This window comes from Anguilla rostrata, chromosome 13 (genome assembly GCF_018555375.3).
Source record: "Anguilla rostrata isolate EN2019 chromosome 13, ASM1855537v3, whole genome shotgun sequence".
NCBI classification, from domain to species: Eukaryota; Metazoa; Chordata; class Actinopteri; order Anguilliformes; family Anguillidae; genus Anguilla; species Anguilla rostrata.
Genome location: NC_057945.1, coordinates 960987 through 979438, shown reverse-complemented (window position 1 = coordinate 979438; position 18452 = coordinate 960987). Strand labels below are relative to the sequence as shown.

The 18452-nt window shown below is 46.7% G+C and overlaps 1 protein-coding gene across 1 annotated transcript in view; it reads right to left on the bottom strand.

Moving 5' to 3' along the window:
• Positions 1-18452, bottom strand: part of podxl2 (podocalyxin-like 2) — a 54820-nt gene that overhangs the window by 5991 nt on the left and 30377 nt on the right. The window contains exons 3-4 of the mRNA XM_064304502.1: positions 17188-18155; positions 12791-12865 (exon numbers count right to left, since the gene is read on the bottom strand). Of these exons, the coding sequence (XP_064160572.1) occupies positions 12791-12865; positions 17188-18155 (1043 nt within the window). The remainder of the gene's footprint in view (positions 1-12790; positions 12866-17187; positions 18156-18452) is intronic.

Sequence of the window (18452 nt, the reverse complement as noted above, 5' to 3'; positions counted from 1 at the left end):
CCGAGCTGGACCCCCCTTCCCCCGAGCTGGACCCTACTTCCCCCAAGCTGGACCCCCAGTTCCCCGAGCTGGATCCCCAGTTCCCCTGAGCTGGACCCTCCACTTCCCCCAAGCTGGACCCACACTTCCCCCATGCTGGACCCCTCACTTCCCCCGAGCTGGACCCCTCACTTCCCCCGAGCTGGATCCCCATTTCCCCTGGGAACTTACTCATGAAGTGAGGAATTTATCATTTCTTACATTTATAAGAATCTGAATGCATTTAAGTTATTTTTAACACTGTTAAGTTCACAATGATCAGAGCATCTGCGAAAATGAACGTGATATCATTTTGCAAGACTTGACATATAACTAGAGATAAACTGGAATTATACATTCATTGAATGAGTGGAACTTGATGCAGTCCTGAACATAACTGCACACAAGGCGAGGGCAGCAGTCTTTATCTCTCATTATAAACACACTAGTGAATATATTTTGCTCCAATTCAGTGCAATTATATTACTGCCAATCAAATAGTGCTTTTGACAGAGAAACTGTGGCAAAGACACATCACAGAAAAACAGGAAACTGGAAAATGGAGCAAAGCCAGGCACAAACCCACAAACAACTAACAAGGGAGGTGAAAAAAAAAACTCCCCAGTGGGAGGGAGAAAAACACTCGAACAGTGGGGAGAGTAAACTCCCTGCTGGAAATCTCAGAAAACCAGACATGGGGAAGCATATCCTCTCCCGGGCGAAGCTATCTCCAAAACCCAAAAGGAAGAACTGCGGAGTCAGAAAGAAATCTGAGGAAGATATTCTAACTGCACATACATGTGTCTGTTCGTTGGAAAGGTGTCAGTGTGTGGCCTTTTTAGGGGATTACACTCTATAGTCTAGGTATCACTGGCAATGACCTTCACACATCTATTTTGGCACAAAGGTAATCCATATACATCAAAGCCAGCCATGAGAAAGAATATTTCTGATGCCGAGGTCCCATCGTGAAACACTCACGCCAGGGCCCCCTTTGATCTTTGATCATTTCTCCAGTTTTGCGATGGCATTTTGAAACATGAGGCTGCATTGAAAACTAAGGTGTATCGTCAGAATGCACCTGGACTATGGCCTGTCTCTCTGTATTAACCAGACTAGCCTGGTTAAAAAATCAGCCTTGTGGCAGTTTACATGTGAAATAAGTTTAGGCCATTTCAAGTGTAAGAATCCCCTCAGGCACAACAAACAGAAGAAGTATCTGAGTGGCGAAGGAACGCGTGTAGTCTTGACCTGGTGCCACTGGAACAGGATCAATCTAATGTGACCTCGATTATCTGACTCCAAAATTATGTTTTAATCTTTCCTCTGTCACAAGAGTTATACACAGAATAAGAGACCATAGCCTCTTTCCGCCAGTAGTGTGGCTCTATACGAATCATTACATTACATTACATTTACTTGGCAGACGCTTTTATCCAAAGTGACGTACAAAAAGTGCATTTCATGGTCATAGACAACTGCTGAACACAGGTTCAGTAAGGTACAATACTTATTTTGTACAGCTATTTCTAGCCAAGAACACAGTTCACATAGTGAACACTATTCTGACCTAACCTCTGCAAAGCCAACTAGGCAGAAGAATAAGCTACAGTATTAGGACAAATACAAATTACCAAAAGTGCTGGGATGGGGCAACATGTAACAAGTGTCATGAAAAGGGTTTTTTTTTTTTTTTTTTTTATATAAAAGAGTGAAATATACAGTGTGGTGGTGGTTAGTCTAGGTATAGTCTGAAGAGATGAGTCTTAAGAAGATGGGTGGTGAGGGGGAGGTTCGGAGAGAGACGGGGAGTTCGTTCCACCACTGGGGAGCTAGGGTGGAGAAGCTCTGTGATCCCATTGGGCAGGTGGGAGGGGTTACAAGGGTCAGGGCTTTGAACTGGATCCTGGCGGCGACCGGTAGCCAGTGGAGTGATCGCAGCAGAGGAGTGACGTGGGAGAATTTGGGAAGGTTGTAGATGAGTCGGGCAGCGGCATTCTGAATCATCTGTAGTGGCTGTATGGCACAAGCTGGCAGGCTTGCAAGGAGAGAGTTGCAGTAATCAAGGCGAGAGGTCACCGTAGCCTGGACGAGCAGCTGGGTGGAGTGCGTCATCAGGTATAGTTGAATCCTTCTGATGTTGTACAGAAGGAATCTGCAGGACCGTGATGTTGCCTTGATGTGCTCCTTGAGGTCCAGTTAGTCATCCAGGACCACCCCCAAGCTCTTGGCAGAGTGAGAGGCAGTCACTGTGGTGCCATCAACCGTGATTGAGAGCTCACGAAGTAAGGAGGTCTTGCACGGGAATCGCTATCTATCTTGGTAGATACGGACGTGCGTCAGGCTTGTGTAGCCAACAAGGATACTATGTGTATCTTGCGACAGCACTAGTGTATAGGCGAGTGACTCTGAGGTATAGATCTCCTGAGTTCTATGTGTATGTTTGGACCTTAAAACCACTAGGTGTGTGGTGGTTTAAAGTCAAAGAGGAATGCCAGGTTAAAGTGAATGTATTCAATTTATTGTACAGTATGTCTAATAATGGCAATATACAATGGTGCAAAATGTGAATGTAATGGAATGGCTATATGCAAATTGTGTCCATGAGATTGTGTCTACTCAAACTACTCCACTTTTCCCCTTATATACCCAAGCATCAAACTGTACCACACCATCAATGACACCAACTTGTTCCCCATGACATGAGCTTTCCAACAACACCAAACATGATTATACTTCATACGGAAAACCAAATGATTACATAATGCTATTTAAACTCAGTTGCAGGAGCATTCCATAGAGCCAGCAGAATGATTACAACAGAGCAGTTGTGTTCCCTTGCTTTGTGGAGTCTCTGCATGCCCGTTTCAGTCCTGCAGGTGGAGCTGATTGAGGGCTTCATTACCTGATGATGTGCACCTGTGTCCACCTGACAGCCAAGTGGATAAAGCCTTCAGATAAAGACATTCAGATAAAGATGGCTTTTTAGAGATTCCTTTTAAGACTCCCTTTGCTTCCTTGTATTTTACAATTCACAGCTACCATGTTTTGTTTTCTGTTAACATTTTGTGTTGGTACTTTTCTCTTGTAGGTTGCAGGCGGTCAGGCAGTTTCTTTTCTTTCTTGTTTAAACACATTTAGATAATAAGGCCAGAGTAGGAAGAGTACTAGCCGGAAGACTCACTCCTTTTGCTTTGCCCCGGTAGCAAGGTTTACACTGCTTAGCCTACCGAAGTACCATCAACCAGTTAACCCACTTAAGCAGGCAAATACAGTAATCATTCCTTAAATCTGTAAACGTAATTATATCATAGACCTATGTATTCATTTATTGTTTTGGTTTTCACATCAACTGCCCTCACACAGAACCGACACTCTGTGTCTGGCAAATGCTGAGAAGCAATAACCAAGAAAGGACTGGCAGTGTGTTTTATGTTCACATTCAGTTCATCACTAGAACCATCCACAAACTTTACAGGGCACTAAAATCAAAGTGGATTGTAAATACCTCCCACCAAAGATTCCCACCGATACTGATAATAAATAAAAGAATGTAATGAATTCCACATTAATAACGGCTTAAAGTTCATGAATAGGAGTGTTAACATAAATATGTCAATAGCAGTTAGGCTTAACACTGCTCTGTTTTTCAACATCATGTTCAAATTAGACTGTGGCTGAAGACACTGAGGCAGTTAGCTTAAGGTTAAAAGTTAAGGTTAGCCAAATATTCTTTTCGAAAGTAGCCTAGACAGCCACCCTTATTTTTTATTTTTTATGTACATCAAGCTACCACTGGTGTATTCTCATTAAACTTTATGGTGTGCCATCTACACCTCTGGCTAATGCTAGCTGACTTAGCTAGCTAACAAAGTTAGCCAAGTTATCTTAAATTAACCCCTTTGTACAGATGCCAAATCTGGCCAATCCTCGCCCGTTTAGGAGTTGTTCTATTTAAGGCTTCAAAACTCCACATGTAAACATCACAGAGATTGGGAAAGTGGTTTAAATGAAGACACTTGTACCATATACAGTATGAACAATACTAGCTAAGAGTTACAATTAGCAGCATCCACTAACTTACATTATGCAAAAGGGACAAAACGACCATGTTCACATGACGTCACCTTGGTCAATCACAGAAGAACCTATGGGCCATGGAAAAAGTTCAGTTTTAGGAGGGAGTTCCCTTTCTAGTTCCTATCAGACCTGGGTCAAATAATAATTTCAAACATTTCCTGGCCATTCAAATACATTTATTTCCATTATTTCTATAGCAAATAAAGGTGCAAAATAAAATTATTCAATTTATTTCGCAATATATTGCCAATTATTTGATTTGAAAGCATTCAATATATCTGAAATATTTTTTACTTTGTTTTATGAGGTCATTTTTTTGGGTCAGTTTTATTAATTCCAGTAGTTTAGCCTATCATTGTCTATGTGAGGCTTGTAATTGATATTGTAAAAGGTACAAATTTCACTAAGATGTTATTTAAGATATTTTTATCCCCAACCTTGGGGTGTGGGATGGGGACCGATATTCAGAAGTAGTTTCGGTATCAATTCATGTCTGACTGCAAAGATAAAGCATACACTACGATAAGGTTGCATTTAAGCTGTGAAAACATTACATTATTAATATACAGCAATCCTGTCTGAACTCACCCCTCAACTCTTAATTGCTGATACTTCTGTCTGGCCTTCAGGTGCCCCTAGTGCCCTGACTAGCAGCTGTACTCAGACCCATGGCCCTAACCCGTCTGCATTCACAGATAGAGGTGAAATGATGAGCAGAGTGGGTGATTGTTCCTGTTTGACCATGAATGTGTTAGAGGGGCTTCATACAAAACTTCACCTGTTTCATGTTTAACTTCAGCTGTTTATCTGTTGCACCAGTACCAATGTTATGCTCTTCTATTGATGGTAACCATCTTAAGTATATCCACAGGGTCATTGAACAGGCATTAGTCTCCAGGCTTTTAGCACCTTATTGTCATACCATGATTTTTCACATTTTGTGCCATTCAAAATGAAGGCAGGCAAACACTGGTCACAAAATATGGCTTTCCAATAACACAGCTCCACACACTCCACACTAGTACACTCAAGCACTTTTGGTAGCTGATTCATCTCAGGAGTGCTCAATTACCAGGCATGCTATTCCCTCCAGTGACAGAGGGCCAAGCGCACAACGCTGCAGGTCCTAAAGAATGTGGTACGAGCCGGATGATCAATACACACAGAAAACAAGGGAGTTAATGGCTTGTTTGTAAACACTGTTATTTCATTAAATAAAGTGCAGATTAAATACTTAAAATTTTATTTAAAATATAATTTCTAAAGTATTTGGAGTAATCATACATACAAATTGATATTTCAATTTTGAATCAATTTCTTTAAAATAATATTTGAATCCATCATTTAAATATTTTCTGTTATTTCAAATGAAGGCATTTGTTCTATCTACCAATTATTTCCATATAACTCAAATTAAAGGAATTGGTCTTCCCTGGTTTATTTTCAAATAATTAAAGTACACAAAACAAATATTTCAATTGAAAATTTTGATTAGTATCTGTATATGACCCAGGCCTGGTTCTTATACAGTTCTGTGGTTGGCAGCACCATACACGTTTGAGTTGGATCTCAAATTTAAAGCCAGAGAAAAACCAGGAGCCGATTCAGGAATCAAGGGCTCCGCAGGAACTGTCAGAATGGTACGGTAAGCATTTTATATCTAACTATACGTGCAAACTATAGGTTACATAGCTATAATGCTGTATAGCGCATTGACAGCAAGTCTAGCTAGACGGTGATGTGAATGAGGGTTTGGACACAGCACCCTCCCCTCCCCTTCTTCCAGATTGACACAGTTGGGAAATAGAGACAAGCAGTCTTCTACGATGTTCCCTCCCCGAGGCTTCTGGAATGTGAACAGCTGGAGTGCCAGGTACCAGTGTCAATGTCAAGCTCCCGGGCCAGCAGGTAATACCTCAGACTGTCCAGGTCCCGCTTGATCGCCAGGCATTCTTTGTCTGTGGTTGAATGCCGCGTCTCACGGGGAAGAAGCCTCCTGCTCAGGTAAAGCACCGGGGATTCTTCACCCTCTTCACCTTCGGCGAGGACAGCCCCAATCCTGAGCGCTGAGGCCTCCCCCTGGACCAGAAACCTGGTGGAATCAGGCCAGGTGAGGAGCCCAGAATCCGCTTCGGTGTGGTTTCACGGCACCAGATTCTGCGTCCACGGCACCAGATTCTGCATCCACGGCACCAGATTCTGCGTCCACGGCACCAGATTCTGCGTCCACGGCACCAGATTCAGCGTCCACGGCACCAGATTCAGCGTCCACGGCACCAGATTCTGCTGGCCTTATTGGTGAGGTCGGTCAGAGGCACGGCTACTGTCCCAAACTACGGGATAAAGCAGCGATACCATCCCACAAGCCCAGGGACGGATCGCACCTGTCTCTCGGTGAGAGGTCTTGGGCTTCTCCAGGATGGCCTTCCCCTAGCCCCCTGCGGTCGAACCTGGCTGCTACCCAGTTGGTACCCAAGGTATTTCGCCTCCTGCCGTGCCCACACGCACTTCCTCTCATTGAGCGTCAGTCCTGCCTAGTGAACCTTGGAGGTGGTGGAGGTTAGGGTTAGGGTTAGACTCACCCCCGATCGGTACTCGGTCCATTGAGCGCTGGAATGTTGCTGCCGCTCGATGCAAGCCGAAAGGCATAACGGTAAAGTGGGGACTGCAAGGCAGTGTACTCCCTGGCGCCCTCCTCCAGTGGCACTTGCCAATATCCCTTACAGAGATCCAGTGTGGTGATGTACTGCACGTAGCCAGTTCTCTCCGCCACATCGGCGATGCACAGCATGGGGATATACGTCGAGCCCGGAGGCAACATTAATCTTTCTGAAGTCGATACATGCCCACGGCAAGCCATCTTTCTTGGAGACAATGACCATGGGACTGCTCCACTCACTATTTGAGGGCTCATATCCCTCATCAAAAATCTTGCTGAAGGTGTTTTTTCTGTGCAAGATTCATAGGCCTTTTGAGATTGCAACTTGGCACAAGACAAGAAAGGCTCCATAACATTTATTTCACACCCCCACCCCAACCCCTCTGCATTGTCTGAATCAATGTGACTCAAAATGTCATTGGTTGTTCTTTAAAAAGACAAATTACTTCATCACTCCCCAGACTTCTTCCTCTTAGTCACCGACTGGCATTTTAATGCCAAAGGAGATTGGTGCTCCAGACTGTCTTTAATCACAATAAGTATCCCCCCCCACTACCCTGCTACAGCAGCTGTGCCCCCCCGCCCCACAACCATACTACACTGCCCCAGTCAGTAGTTCGACATCACCATGGAAACAGTGCAAAGCCATTTGTTGCAATCTACATGACCCTTTCTTCCAGTCTTCAGGGCGACAGCATCAAATGAATCTGAAGCATTTTTTTTTAACTACCCTTTAACAAAAGCCTAGAATCTGTACTTAAGCCACATGATAATTGTTTGATTACAAATACAAACATTATGGAGCTCACTGTACATATACACTGTATATATATATATTTATATATATATATATATATATAACTTATTTATTTATGCATTTATTAATTCAACAAGGACCATGCAATACACCCTCCTTAACATTTCCAGATGCAAAGAAAAGGTAAATTTTTCCTGCTTTTAAAATGGCAGGTTTTTGCAGAAAAGCCAATCAGATTCTGTGTGCCCCCACCCTCCACTAAACTGGAAAAGGGTTCTCATGCTGTGGCAATGTTAGTCCTGTGGTTAATTTCAGGGGAGAACGTACCATTATAAAGGGGGGGGGGGGGATTTGTATCTGTTTTTTATTCGATCCCCAGGACATCCCTAGAAGTTCACCCTTATAGTACAGATGTGTAACTAGATGTAAGTAAGCTTTTAAGCACACACACAATCAAAATGTCCCTTACAATTGTTCCTTGGGTTTAAATTACATGAAATGCCTCATTATGTTCCATGGCTGTTCACCCTGTCCATTGATACCTGTTGGGTATAGTCACGAAAAGCCATGAAAAGATCTCACTTTGGGCTCTATCCCCCCAGGCCACCCCAGACAAAGAAACGGTTATTTACACTGTAAATAAAATATTCTGCTATATGTGAAGTGCATTCACATATAGGGTACTTGCAACCGAGGGCAGGGACACTGGCCTCTGGGAGTGCTCCTACACACTAATAATCCACTAGCAGCATTCGCATGCATGCTTTTCAGCCACAACAACAGTCTAAAAACCTTACTTGAGTTTCAGGCTACTAGAGGCTTATTATAATGCAGTCCTGGTTTCTGTATATATTTTTTTATATTTCTTGTGCCTTGTGTATTCTTCCCTTAAACCGTAGAAAACAGATGGGAAGAGGGAGGAAGGGGAATGTCTGTATCTGAATTTCATGCCAACTTCATGTGATCTGTTTATCAGCCATTTTAGCTACATTTTTGATAGGCAGAAAAAAGGCAGCTGAGGGCTGTTCTTGACTCCCTATATGAATCAATTTATCTAATGTACAAGTCAACCACCAGTGGGGGACACACTAAATTAGTAATTATACACCCGATTGTCTTGCCCTATGCTATAATATCACATGGCATAATCAAGGATAATGTTGTTATGAAGATGCCTGTAGATCTATGAGACCGAAGAATAACCGTCGTCCATGAAAGTGTTACGGCCCTTACCATGAAGGATGCCTCTGCCAGCCAATCATATCGCAACTTTAATTTAAAAAAGTCAAGTCCCATGCCCTCTAGGCGTCGACTAACAGTCATCCTTCGGTTTTATGGATCCACAGTTATGTTCATAACCTATGATCTACTTCGACCCAGATGCAGCACTGTGGGTGGGCCTAACCCACTTTTATCACTGGCCCATCCTAAAATGTTCTTCTCAGTTCTTCATGGAGTTCAGAAGTACTTCCTGCTCCATCTCAAGAGAAAACAACCATAATTGTCCTTGGACAACATATCAGCTGATTCCCAGCTGTGCAGAGGCATGCCTGAGTGCGAGAGCCTCCCTGATCATCGATGTAGCAAACGGTCGACATGTTGTCTGCCCTTACCAAGACATTTTGTCCCTGGAAATGATGTAGGAAGAACTGCAGTGCTAAATGCACAGCTTTCAGATGCAGAACTCCAATGGCAGTCAAACACACCCCTTGGTGCACCTGGAGGTGGGCTCTGTCCGCAGGACCCCCTGACCTAAATCATTTCAGTCCTGCTACTGCTGAAATGTGGACAGGCTCCTCCAGTCGGATGTGCTCTGTAGTCAGCTTTGGGGTGGGGACGAAAGCTGTTGAACCATCTCTGAACGGGTCTTGCTCTCAGTTGGCCCAGGGGGACCATGGCAGGGGCTGCTGCTGTCCGGCCTAACAGCTTTGAAACTGCAGAGCTTCCACCCGAGCTCCCGAGTGAAAGCACCTGAGCCTCTGATCCGACTTGCCAGACATGCTTTCATGTTCAGAGAGACCAGAGCCAGTCCTACAAACCGGAGCTGTTGCCTTGAAACAATATGGCTTTTTTCTTAGATGATTGAAAATCTGAGTTGTTTGACACAAGTCACGACCCATTCTGTGTCTGCGACCACTTGCTCTCGTGAAGACGTGCAAATCAGCCAGTCGTCTAGGTAGGGCAGTATTTTCAGTGTTTTCAGACTTTCCAGCTCGGAGGTGCTAACACTGCCGTGATACAATCCAAAAGGTAGGTCTTCTTATCCCAGACCACTTACCCTTACCACTTCAGTTAGCCCACATACTACCATGGAATGACGGCAATGAACCCATCCAAATCTGGCTGCCAGAACACAGCCAAAACTCAACCTTGATGAGACTATATCTTAGGTGTGATATGTATTTGGGCTAAGTTTTGCCCAAAATCCAACTGCCATGATAAATGCGGCTGGTTACAGTTGGGTCACTTATAGCCCACAATATTCTTGCCATTTCAATAGCTGACCCTGAAGTGCCTGAACTCGACTATATCTGACCTGGAATCGTCTGCTATCTGGGCATTGATAGGTTCATTGCTGGAAAAAAAATTGTAGAAATGGCGGATGCGCCAGTAAGACAGATATGAAAATATGCATCCCAGATATCTAGGGAAGTAAGCCACTCTTCCCGTCTAACTGAGCGTACAATGAGTGAGGTGTCTAGCATTCTGAATTTTACCACCTTGAGGTACCGATTTAGCCGTCTGAGACTAAGGAATGGGCAAAGACCCAAGAAAGAAAATATCAGGAGTATAACTCATTCAGCTGATCTGTGGAGTCTACTTCCATAATCGTTCCTTTTTCCAAAAAGGGAAATTTCTTCTTGAAAGACCAGAGTCTGGGTTGAGTCTGTGACCGTAGTTGCATTCACTCCTGTGGTGGGTGGGGTCCGGTGTCGGAACTGTAAATAGTACCCTTTGGATACTGTTTCCAGCAGACACAGGTTTCTTAAACCCACGACCCCAGGACTCCTGCTTGGACTAATGACCAGCCCAGGGCAAAGTTACATGGCCTTAGCCACTTGGGTTGGGGGGTTGGGGAAATTTTAAAGAGTGTTGCACCGCCTCCCTAGCTTTACGTGAGCTTTCAGCAGCCTCCAGACCCACACTGGAACCAGTGCCAAGCACATGGCCAGGGGAGACAGGGAGAGACATCAGCTGCTTACTGATGTTCTCAGGCAGCAGAGTCTGTGCCAGCCAATGCTGTGTGGAAGCATTGCTGAGGCCAAAGTGAGCCCTATATCTGCAGTCAGCAGTGCGTGCACCGACAAGGCAGAATCAATCAGAGGTTTGACATCCTGGGTTTTAGACCCAGCAGTCTGTCTCAGGGCCGCAAGCAGCATAGCCGGGGACTTACCCATACAGGCTGCTCGAGTGGCTGAGTTATACCTGCGGCAGACGAGACGATCCGTGTTGTCACTCTGCTTCCTTGGACAGCGCGGAGTGGCAGAATGTTCAGGCCCCAGTGCGGTGAGGGCCGCCATGTCCACTGGAGGCATGTCGCCCATGCCAGACTGGAGTACCTCAGGCACTCTAGTGAGCCAGCGGCAACCTGGGTTACACTGGTGGGAGGAGAGGGGCTTGGCCAAGACCTCTTAAAGGTGTTAGTACAATCGTTAGCAACAGGGATGGCCTTTTGACATGCCAAACCAAATCCCACCCTTAGGAGCGGCTTCAGCTTGTGATTATAGCCACATCGCTGAGCACTGTATATGCCAAGTCATCACCTGATGAGTGGTCATCCTGACTTAACTCACCCTGTCTTAGGTGATTGGTCACCAATAAAGCGGTAACAGAAGAGCCATTATCAGAATGGTCACCGGTAGCAATGTCTGGGGTGTCTGTTCTGACAGATTCCTCTTGGCGAGAGCCTGGATGGCTCTCAGTAAAGGAGTTTGGGTATCCAAGCTCAGGATCACACATCGGCTCCACGCTAGCCTATAGTAACGAGCTGCGTTTAGCACTCCCGCAGCGAGAACCAGGCAGTGGGGCTCACGCTTTCTGACCCAGCAGACCCCTCAGCTGGATTTATTACATACACTGCCTGTCTAGCACGCTGGACCCTAGCTTCATGAGGTAGGTCCCAAGTGGCATCACATAGTGCATCGATATCTTATAAGATGAGTTACACCTAAGCAGGTGGGGCCCTCAGGACGGCCATCCCTGGTGTCCATGGAGGTCTGGCAGTAGCAGCATGTCTGGGAAGCCATGGCTACTATTCACAAAATTGTTGGAAATGAACTGTACTCAGATTTAGAATTTAAACTCAATATAGAACAGTGCAAGGAGTTGCAATGAAATCTCAACCCAATACTTTTTTTTACAAGTTACTGTAAAATGCTTGTGAGAGACTGCTGTGGGAGCACAAAGTATTCCAACCAATTAACTCACTACAAACAGCAGTTAATTAAATACAGGCAAGTGTTAGTAGCACCTGCACTACACTCCGCTAAAAGCAGATACACAAAGGGGTCATGCTAATTAGCTGTACCAGACACTGTTTGTTAGTCTTATCTGTCTCGAGAATTCAGCCAGACAGAGCCCAGTGGCTTTTAAAACAGTGTCCAGAGACAGCGCAGAACGCACACTAACCAAGCTGCCACTCGTAATGGGCGCGACTGCCCTTTATGAGCCAAAGCCTGGGGTCGGCTAGCTCACGAGCTAGCACTGGCATCCCATCTTGATAGTCGCTAAAATGTTGTCAGGGACGAGCTGACATAAACACACAGACAGCGTTGAAAGGAGAGAACACCCAAAACAAATAGAACGATATAAAAACAACACAAAGACGTTGGAAACAGTTATCGCAACTGACAGGGTCCAGAAAGGCAGCCTGCATCACTGAAGGGTGACAGGTTGCTAATAGCTACACGAATGCACACAAATATCCTACCCTCAAGCAAGAAGGCAAGAAGGAAGTTAGTCAGGTGTCTCCATATTACATATTGTACGGAAGTCCTGCTTAGGTCATGAGGCATGACTTTTTGGTTTTCAGGTCTCGATATGATTGGCTAGTGCAGGCATCAATTACAGTAAGGACCGTAACGTTTGAGAGAGGTCGAAATACATCTTTAAAATAGAAGAATAATTAATGAAAAACACAAATGAAAATGTAATTTTCATCTGTATTTGTCTGTAGTTAATGCCTTTCACTAGTCCTGCTTGAAAGATTATGTACACTTGTGAAAATGTCAACAAAAGGTCGCTAATGAAAAATAAAAAAATCTCACAATACTCACACAATCAAAGTTCTCAGACATGTTGAGGATGACGTAGCCCTTTCCCGTGAGGTCACTCCAGTCAACACAAATGACCTGAGAGGGGGAACGAGAGGAGCGAACACTCAGGCTGCTGCAGTTACAGAGGGCACCTCATAGGGGAAATGCACATCAGTCTCATTTAATTTATTTGATAATCACATTCACTGATTTATGCTCCTATGTACTCAGTGTTAATCACTAGGAAACCCAAGTCGCATTAACTGAGGAAGCAGAGATTACAGTTTTAGTCAATCTCAAACCTGGCAGACTTCAGTGGCTATTGCCGGTCCCAAGAGAATAACAGCTTTGAGCAGGAAACCATTCACATTGTCTGGGGTGACCCTCAGAGCAAAGGATGAAAGGGCGGTAGAATGGGCCCTTTCATTTTTTAATTGCCCCCGACTTACTGAAGAGGTCCTACCACTGCAGCACATATTAATGGGCCATATTCCGTTTCATCTGAATTGATTATTTTCAGAATTCTATCTGTACAACTGTGTAAAGACCCGGGAGGGCGGAAGAGGGGCCAAAATGCATTTCAATTCAAATATCTGTGGTAAGTGTTTGAGGAGCACTATAGCGCACTCCAGTGCTGTGATGTGGCCTGTGTTGTACTGTGTAGAGCTGCGTTGGCCTGTGTTGTGCAGTGCTGTGCAGTGTTTTACTATGTGGTGCTGTCTGGTGCTAATGGTTCAGTGCATTGATGTGCTGTAATCTATTATACAGCAGTACTCTATTATGAGGAGCTTTGCTGTGCTGTGCTGTGCTGTGCTGTACTGTGCTGTACTATGTTATGTTGTTGGTGTGTTGTGATGTGCTGTGCCGTGTTGTGCTGCTCTGTGCTGTGCAGTGCTGTACTGTGTTGTGCTGTTCTGTGTTGTGCTTTGCTGTGCAGTGCTGTGTTGTGCTGTTCTGTGCTGTGTTGTGCTTTGCTGTGCTGTGCTGTGTTGTGCTGTACTGTGTTGTGTTGTGCTGTACTGTGCTGTGCCGTTCTGTGTTGTTCTGTTCTGTGCTGTGCAGTGCTGTGCTGTGTTGTGCTTTGCTGTGTTGTGTTGTGCTGTACTGTGTAATGCTAGTAGTTTTACTATGTGGTGCTGTCTGGTGCTAATGGTTCAGTGCATTGATGTGCTGTAATCCATTATACAGCAGTACTCTATTATGAGGAACTTTGCTATGCTGTGCTGTGCTGTGCTGTGCTGTACTGCGTTGTGCTGTGCTGTACTATGTTATGTTGTTGGTGTGCTGTGCAGTACTGTGTTGTATTGTTCTGTTCTGTGTTGTGCTTTGCTGTGCTGTGTTGTGCTGTACTGTGTTGTGTTTTGCTGTGCTGTGCAGTGCTGTGTTGTGATGTGCTGTGCCATGCTGTGTTGTGCTGCTCTGTGTTGTACTGTGCTGTTCTGTGCTGTGCCGTTCTGTGTTGTGCTGTTCTGTGTTGTGCAGTGCTGTGCTGTGTTGTGCTTTGCTGTGCTGTGCTGTACTGTGTAATGCTGTACTGTACTGTGCTGTGCTGTGCAGTGCTGTGTTTTTTTATGCTGTGCTGTACTGTCTTGTGTTGTGCTGTAATGTGCTTTGTCGTTCTGTGCTGTGCAGTGCTGTGCTGTATTGTGTTGTGCTTTGCTGTGCAGTGCTGTGTTGTACTGTGCCGTGCTGTGTTGTGTTGTGCTGTACTGTGCTGTCTTGTGTTGTGCTGTACTGTGATTTGTCGTTCTGTGCTGTGCAATGCTGTGCTGTGTTGTGCTGTGCAGTGCTGTCTTGTGTTGTGCTGTACTGTGATTTGTCATTCTGTGCTGTGCAATGCTGTGCTGTACTGTGCCGTGCTGTGTTGTCTGTATTGTGCTTCTTGTGTTGTGCTGTACTGTGCTTTGTCGTTCTGTGCTGTACTGTGCAGTGCTGTACTGTGTTGTGCTTTGCTGTGCTGTTGTGTTGTACTGTACTGTGCTGTGCCGTCTGTGCTGTGCTGCTGTGTTGTGTTGTACTGTACTGTGATGTGCTTTGCTGTGCTGTGTTGTGTTGTACTGTACTGTGCTGTGCCATTCTGTGCTGTACTGTGTAGTGCTGTGCTGTGTTGTGTTGTGCTGTACTGTGCTGTCTTGTGTTGTGCTGTACTGTGATTTGTCATTCTGTGCTGTGCAATGCTGTGCTGTGTTGTGCTGTGCAGTGCTGTGTTGTGTTGTGCTGTACTGTGCTTTGTCGTTCTGTGCTGTACTGTGCAGTGCTGTACTGTGATTTGTCGTTCTGTGCTGTGCAATGCTGTGCTGTACTGTGCCGTGCTGTGTTGTGTTGTGCTGTACTGTGCTGTCTTGTGTTGTGCTGTACTGTGCTTTGTCGTTCTGTGCTGTACTGTGCAGTGCTGTACTGTGTTGTGCTTTGCTGTGCTGTGTTGTGTTGTGTTGTACTGTACTGTGCTGTGCCGTTCTGTGCTGTGCTGTGTTGTACTGTACTGTGATGTGCTTTGCTGTGCTGTGCTGTGTTGTGTTGTACTGTACTGTGCTGTGCCATTCTGTGCTGTACTGTGCAGTGCTGTACTGTGTTGTGCTTTGCTGTGCTGTGTTGTGTTGTACTGTACTGTGCTGTGCCGTTCTGTGCTGTGCTGTGCTGTGCTGTGTTGTGCTGTACTGTGTTGTGTTGTGCTGTACTGTGCTGTGCCGTTCTGTGTTGTGCTGTTCTGTGCTGTGCAGTGCTGTGCTGTGTTGTGCTTTGCTGTGTTGTGTTGTGCTGTACTGTGTAATGCTAGTAGTTTTACTATGTGGTGCTGTCTGGTGCTAATGGTTCAGTGCATTGATGTGCTGTAATCCATTATACAGCAGTACTCTATTATGAGGAACTTTGCTATGCTGTGCTGTGCTGTGCTGTGCTGTACTGCGTTGTGCTGTGCTGTACTATGTTATGTTGTTGGTGTGCTGTGCAGTACTGTGTTGTATTGTTCTGTTCTGTGTTGTGCTTTGCTGTGCTGTGTTGTGCTGTACTGTGTTGTGTTTTGCTGTGCTGTGCAGTGCTGTGTTGTGATGTGCTGTGCCATGCTGTGTTGTGCTGCTCTGTGTTGTACTGTGCTGTTCTGTGCTGTGCCGTTCTGTGTTGTGCTGTTCTGTGTTGTGCAGTGCTGTGCTGTGTTGTGCTTTGCTGTGCTGTGCTGTACTGTGTAATGCTGTACTGTACTGTGCTGTGCTGTGCAGTGCTGTGTTGTTTTATGCTGTGCTGTACTGTCTTGTGTTGTGCTGTAATGTGCTTTGTCGTTCTGTGCTGTGCAGTGCTGTGCTGTATTGTGTTGTGCTTTGCTGTGCAGTGCTGTGTTGTACTGTGCCGTGCTGTGTTGTGTTGTGCTGTACTGTGCTGTCTTGTGTTGTGCTGTACTGTGATTTGTCGTTCTGTGCTGTGCAATGCTGTGCTGTGTTGTGCTGTGCAGTGCTGTCTTGTGTTGTGCTGTACTGTGATTTGTCATTCTGTGCTGTGCAATGCTGTGCTGTACTGTGCCGTGCTGTGTTGTGCTGTATTGTGCTGTCTTGTGTTGTGCTGTACTGTGCTTTGTCGTTCTGTGCTGTACTGTGCAGTGCTGTACTGTGTTGTGCTTTGCTGTGCTGTGTTGTGTTGTACTGTACTGTGCTGTGCCGTTCTGTGCTGTGCTGTGCTGTGTTGTGTTGTACTGTACTGTGATGTGCTTTGCTGTGCTGTGTTGTGTTGTACTGTACTGTGCTGTGCCATTCTGTGCTGTACTGTGTAGTGCTGTGCTGTGTTGTGTTGTGCTGTACTGTGCTGTCTTGTGTTGTGCTGTACTGTGATTTGTCATTCTGTGCTGTGCAATGCTGTGCTGTGTTGTGCTGTGCTGTACTGTGCTTTGTCGTTCTGTGCTGTACTGTGCAGTGCTGTACTGTGATTTGTCGTTCTGTGCTGTGCAATGCTGTGCTGTACTGTGCCGTGCTGTGTTGTGTTGTGCTGTACTGTGCTGTCTTGTGTTGTGCTGTACTGTGCTTTGTCGTTCTGTGCTGTACTGTGCAGTGCTGTACTGTGTTGTGCTTTGCTGTGCTGTGTTGTGTTGTGTTGTACTGTACTGTGCTGTGCCGTTCTGTGCTGTGCTGTGTTGTACTGTACTGTGATGTGCTTTGCTGTGCTGTGCTGTGTTGTGTTGTACTGTACTGTGCTGTGCCATTCTGTGCTGTACTGTGCAGTGCTGTACTGTGTTGTGCTTTGCTGTGCTGTGCTGTGTTGTGTTGTACTGTACTGTGCTGTGCCGTTCTGTGCTGTGCTGTGTTGTACTGTACTGTGATGTGCTTTGCTGTGCTGTGCTGTGTTGTGTTGTACTGTACTGTGCTGTGCCATTCTGTGCTGTACTGTGTAGTGCTGTGCTGTGCTGTGTTGTGCTGTGCTGTGCTGTGCTGTACCTGCAGTGAATCGTGAGGGGGGTGTTTGTCCAGGAAATCGGTCTCAGAGCTGAATTCGGCACTCCCCTGCCTGGGCTTTGGCTCCCGGCCCTGGGGGAGAGTGGGAGCAGCTTTGTGCCAGGGGATGTCTGTGAAGGCCCCGGTGTGGGAGGATGAGGAAGAGGATGGGGAGGAAGAGGGGACGGTGGTGAGAGGGGTGTGATGACCCCAGCCGCCCGGTTCTCCCTCCGTCTCGCCCCGTAGCTCACCCTCCGCCTCATCTGTAAGGGAGGGCTCAGCCACGCCTGCCACGGCGTTTAGGACAGAGGGCACGTCCGCCCCCTCCGCCTCATCTGTAGGGGAGGACTCAGCCACGCCCGCCGCGGCGTTTAGGACAGAGGGCACGTCCGCCCCCTCTGCCTCATCTGTAGGGGAGGGCTCAGCCACGCCCGCCACGGCGTTTAGGACCGAGGGCACGTCCGCCCCCTCCGCCTCGCCCCGCTGCTCACCCTCCGCCTCGTCTGTAGGGAAGTGCTCAGCCACGCCCGCCACGGCTTTTAGGACCGAGGGCACGTCCGCCCCCTCCGCCTCGCCCCCCTGCTCACCCTCCGCCTCATCCGTAGGGAAGTATGCAGCCACGCCCGCCTCAGTGGTCAGGTGGGCGGGGAAGTCCACATGTGTGAGACCTCCCTCCTCCGCCTCTGCCGCGCCCTCCTCATGGGGAGGGGCCGTCCCGCGGGGGCCACGGCCGTCCCACAGGAGCACCGGTCCCGCGTCCGAGTCCGGGGTGGGGGGGGCCGTGCCCGTAGCGGGGGGGTCGTAAGCGGGCTCTGCCGGGGTCCCGCTCGTCTCCCCCTGGATCTCCCACAGGTCGGGGTCCAGAGACTCCCCCAGCGGCACCAGGGAGGTGGAGGAGTTCAGGTCACTGGGCACCTCCCCTGGGAGGGACGGGGGCAGGGAGGAGGGCTGAAACCCAGCAGGGCTGTCACCTGCACAACATGGACACCAGCACAGAAACACACACAGTCACACTCATCATATGAAAACACACAAACACAAAAGACCGCCTGTCTTTGCATGATGGGTGGGTGCTGATGATGACAACAAGTAATCACATATGAAAAATAAATCCGCCCATTACGGCCCATAGTCAAACATGTCTGCGTCCATGAATTGGCTTCATGCGCTTTTGAGCAGCTCCCATAGGAAACCATGGAACCGGTAAACGGAAGCTGTCTTCAGTTCTTGTACATCTCAATGTTTTCAGTGCTGCTTCTATTGAGGTG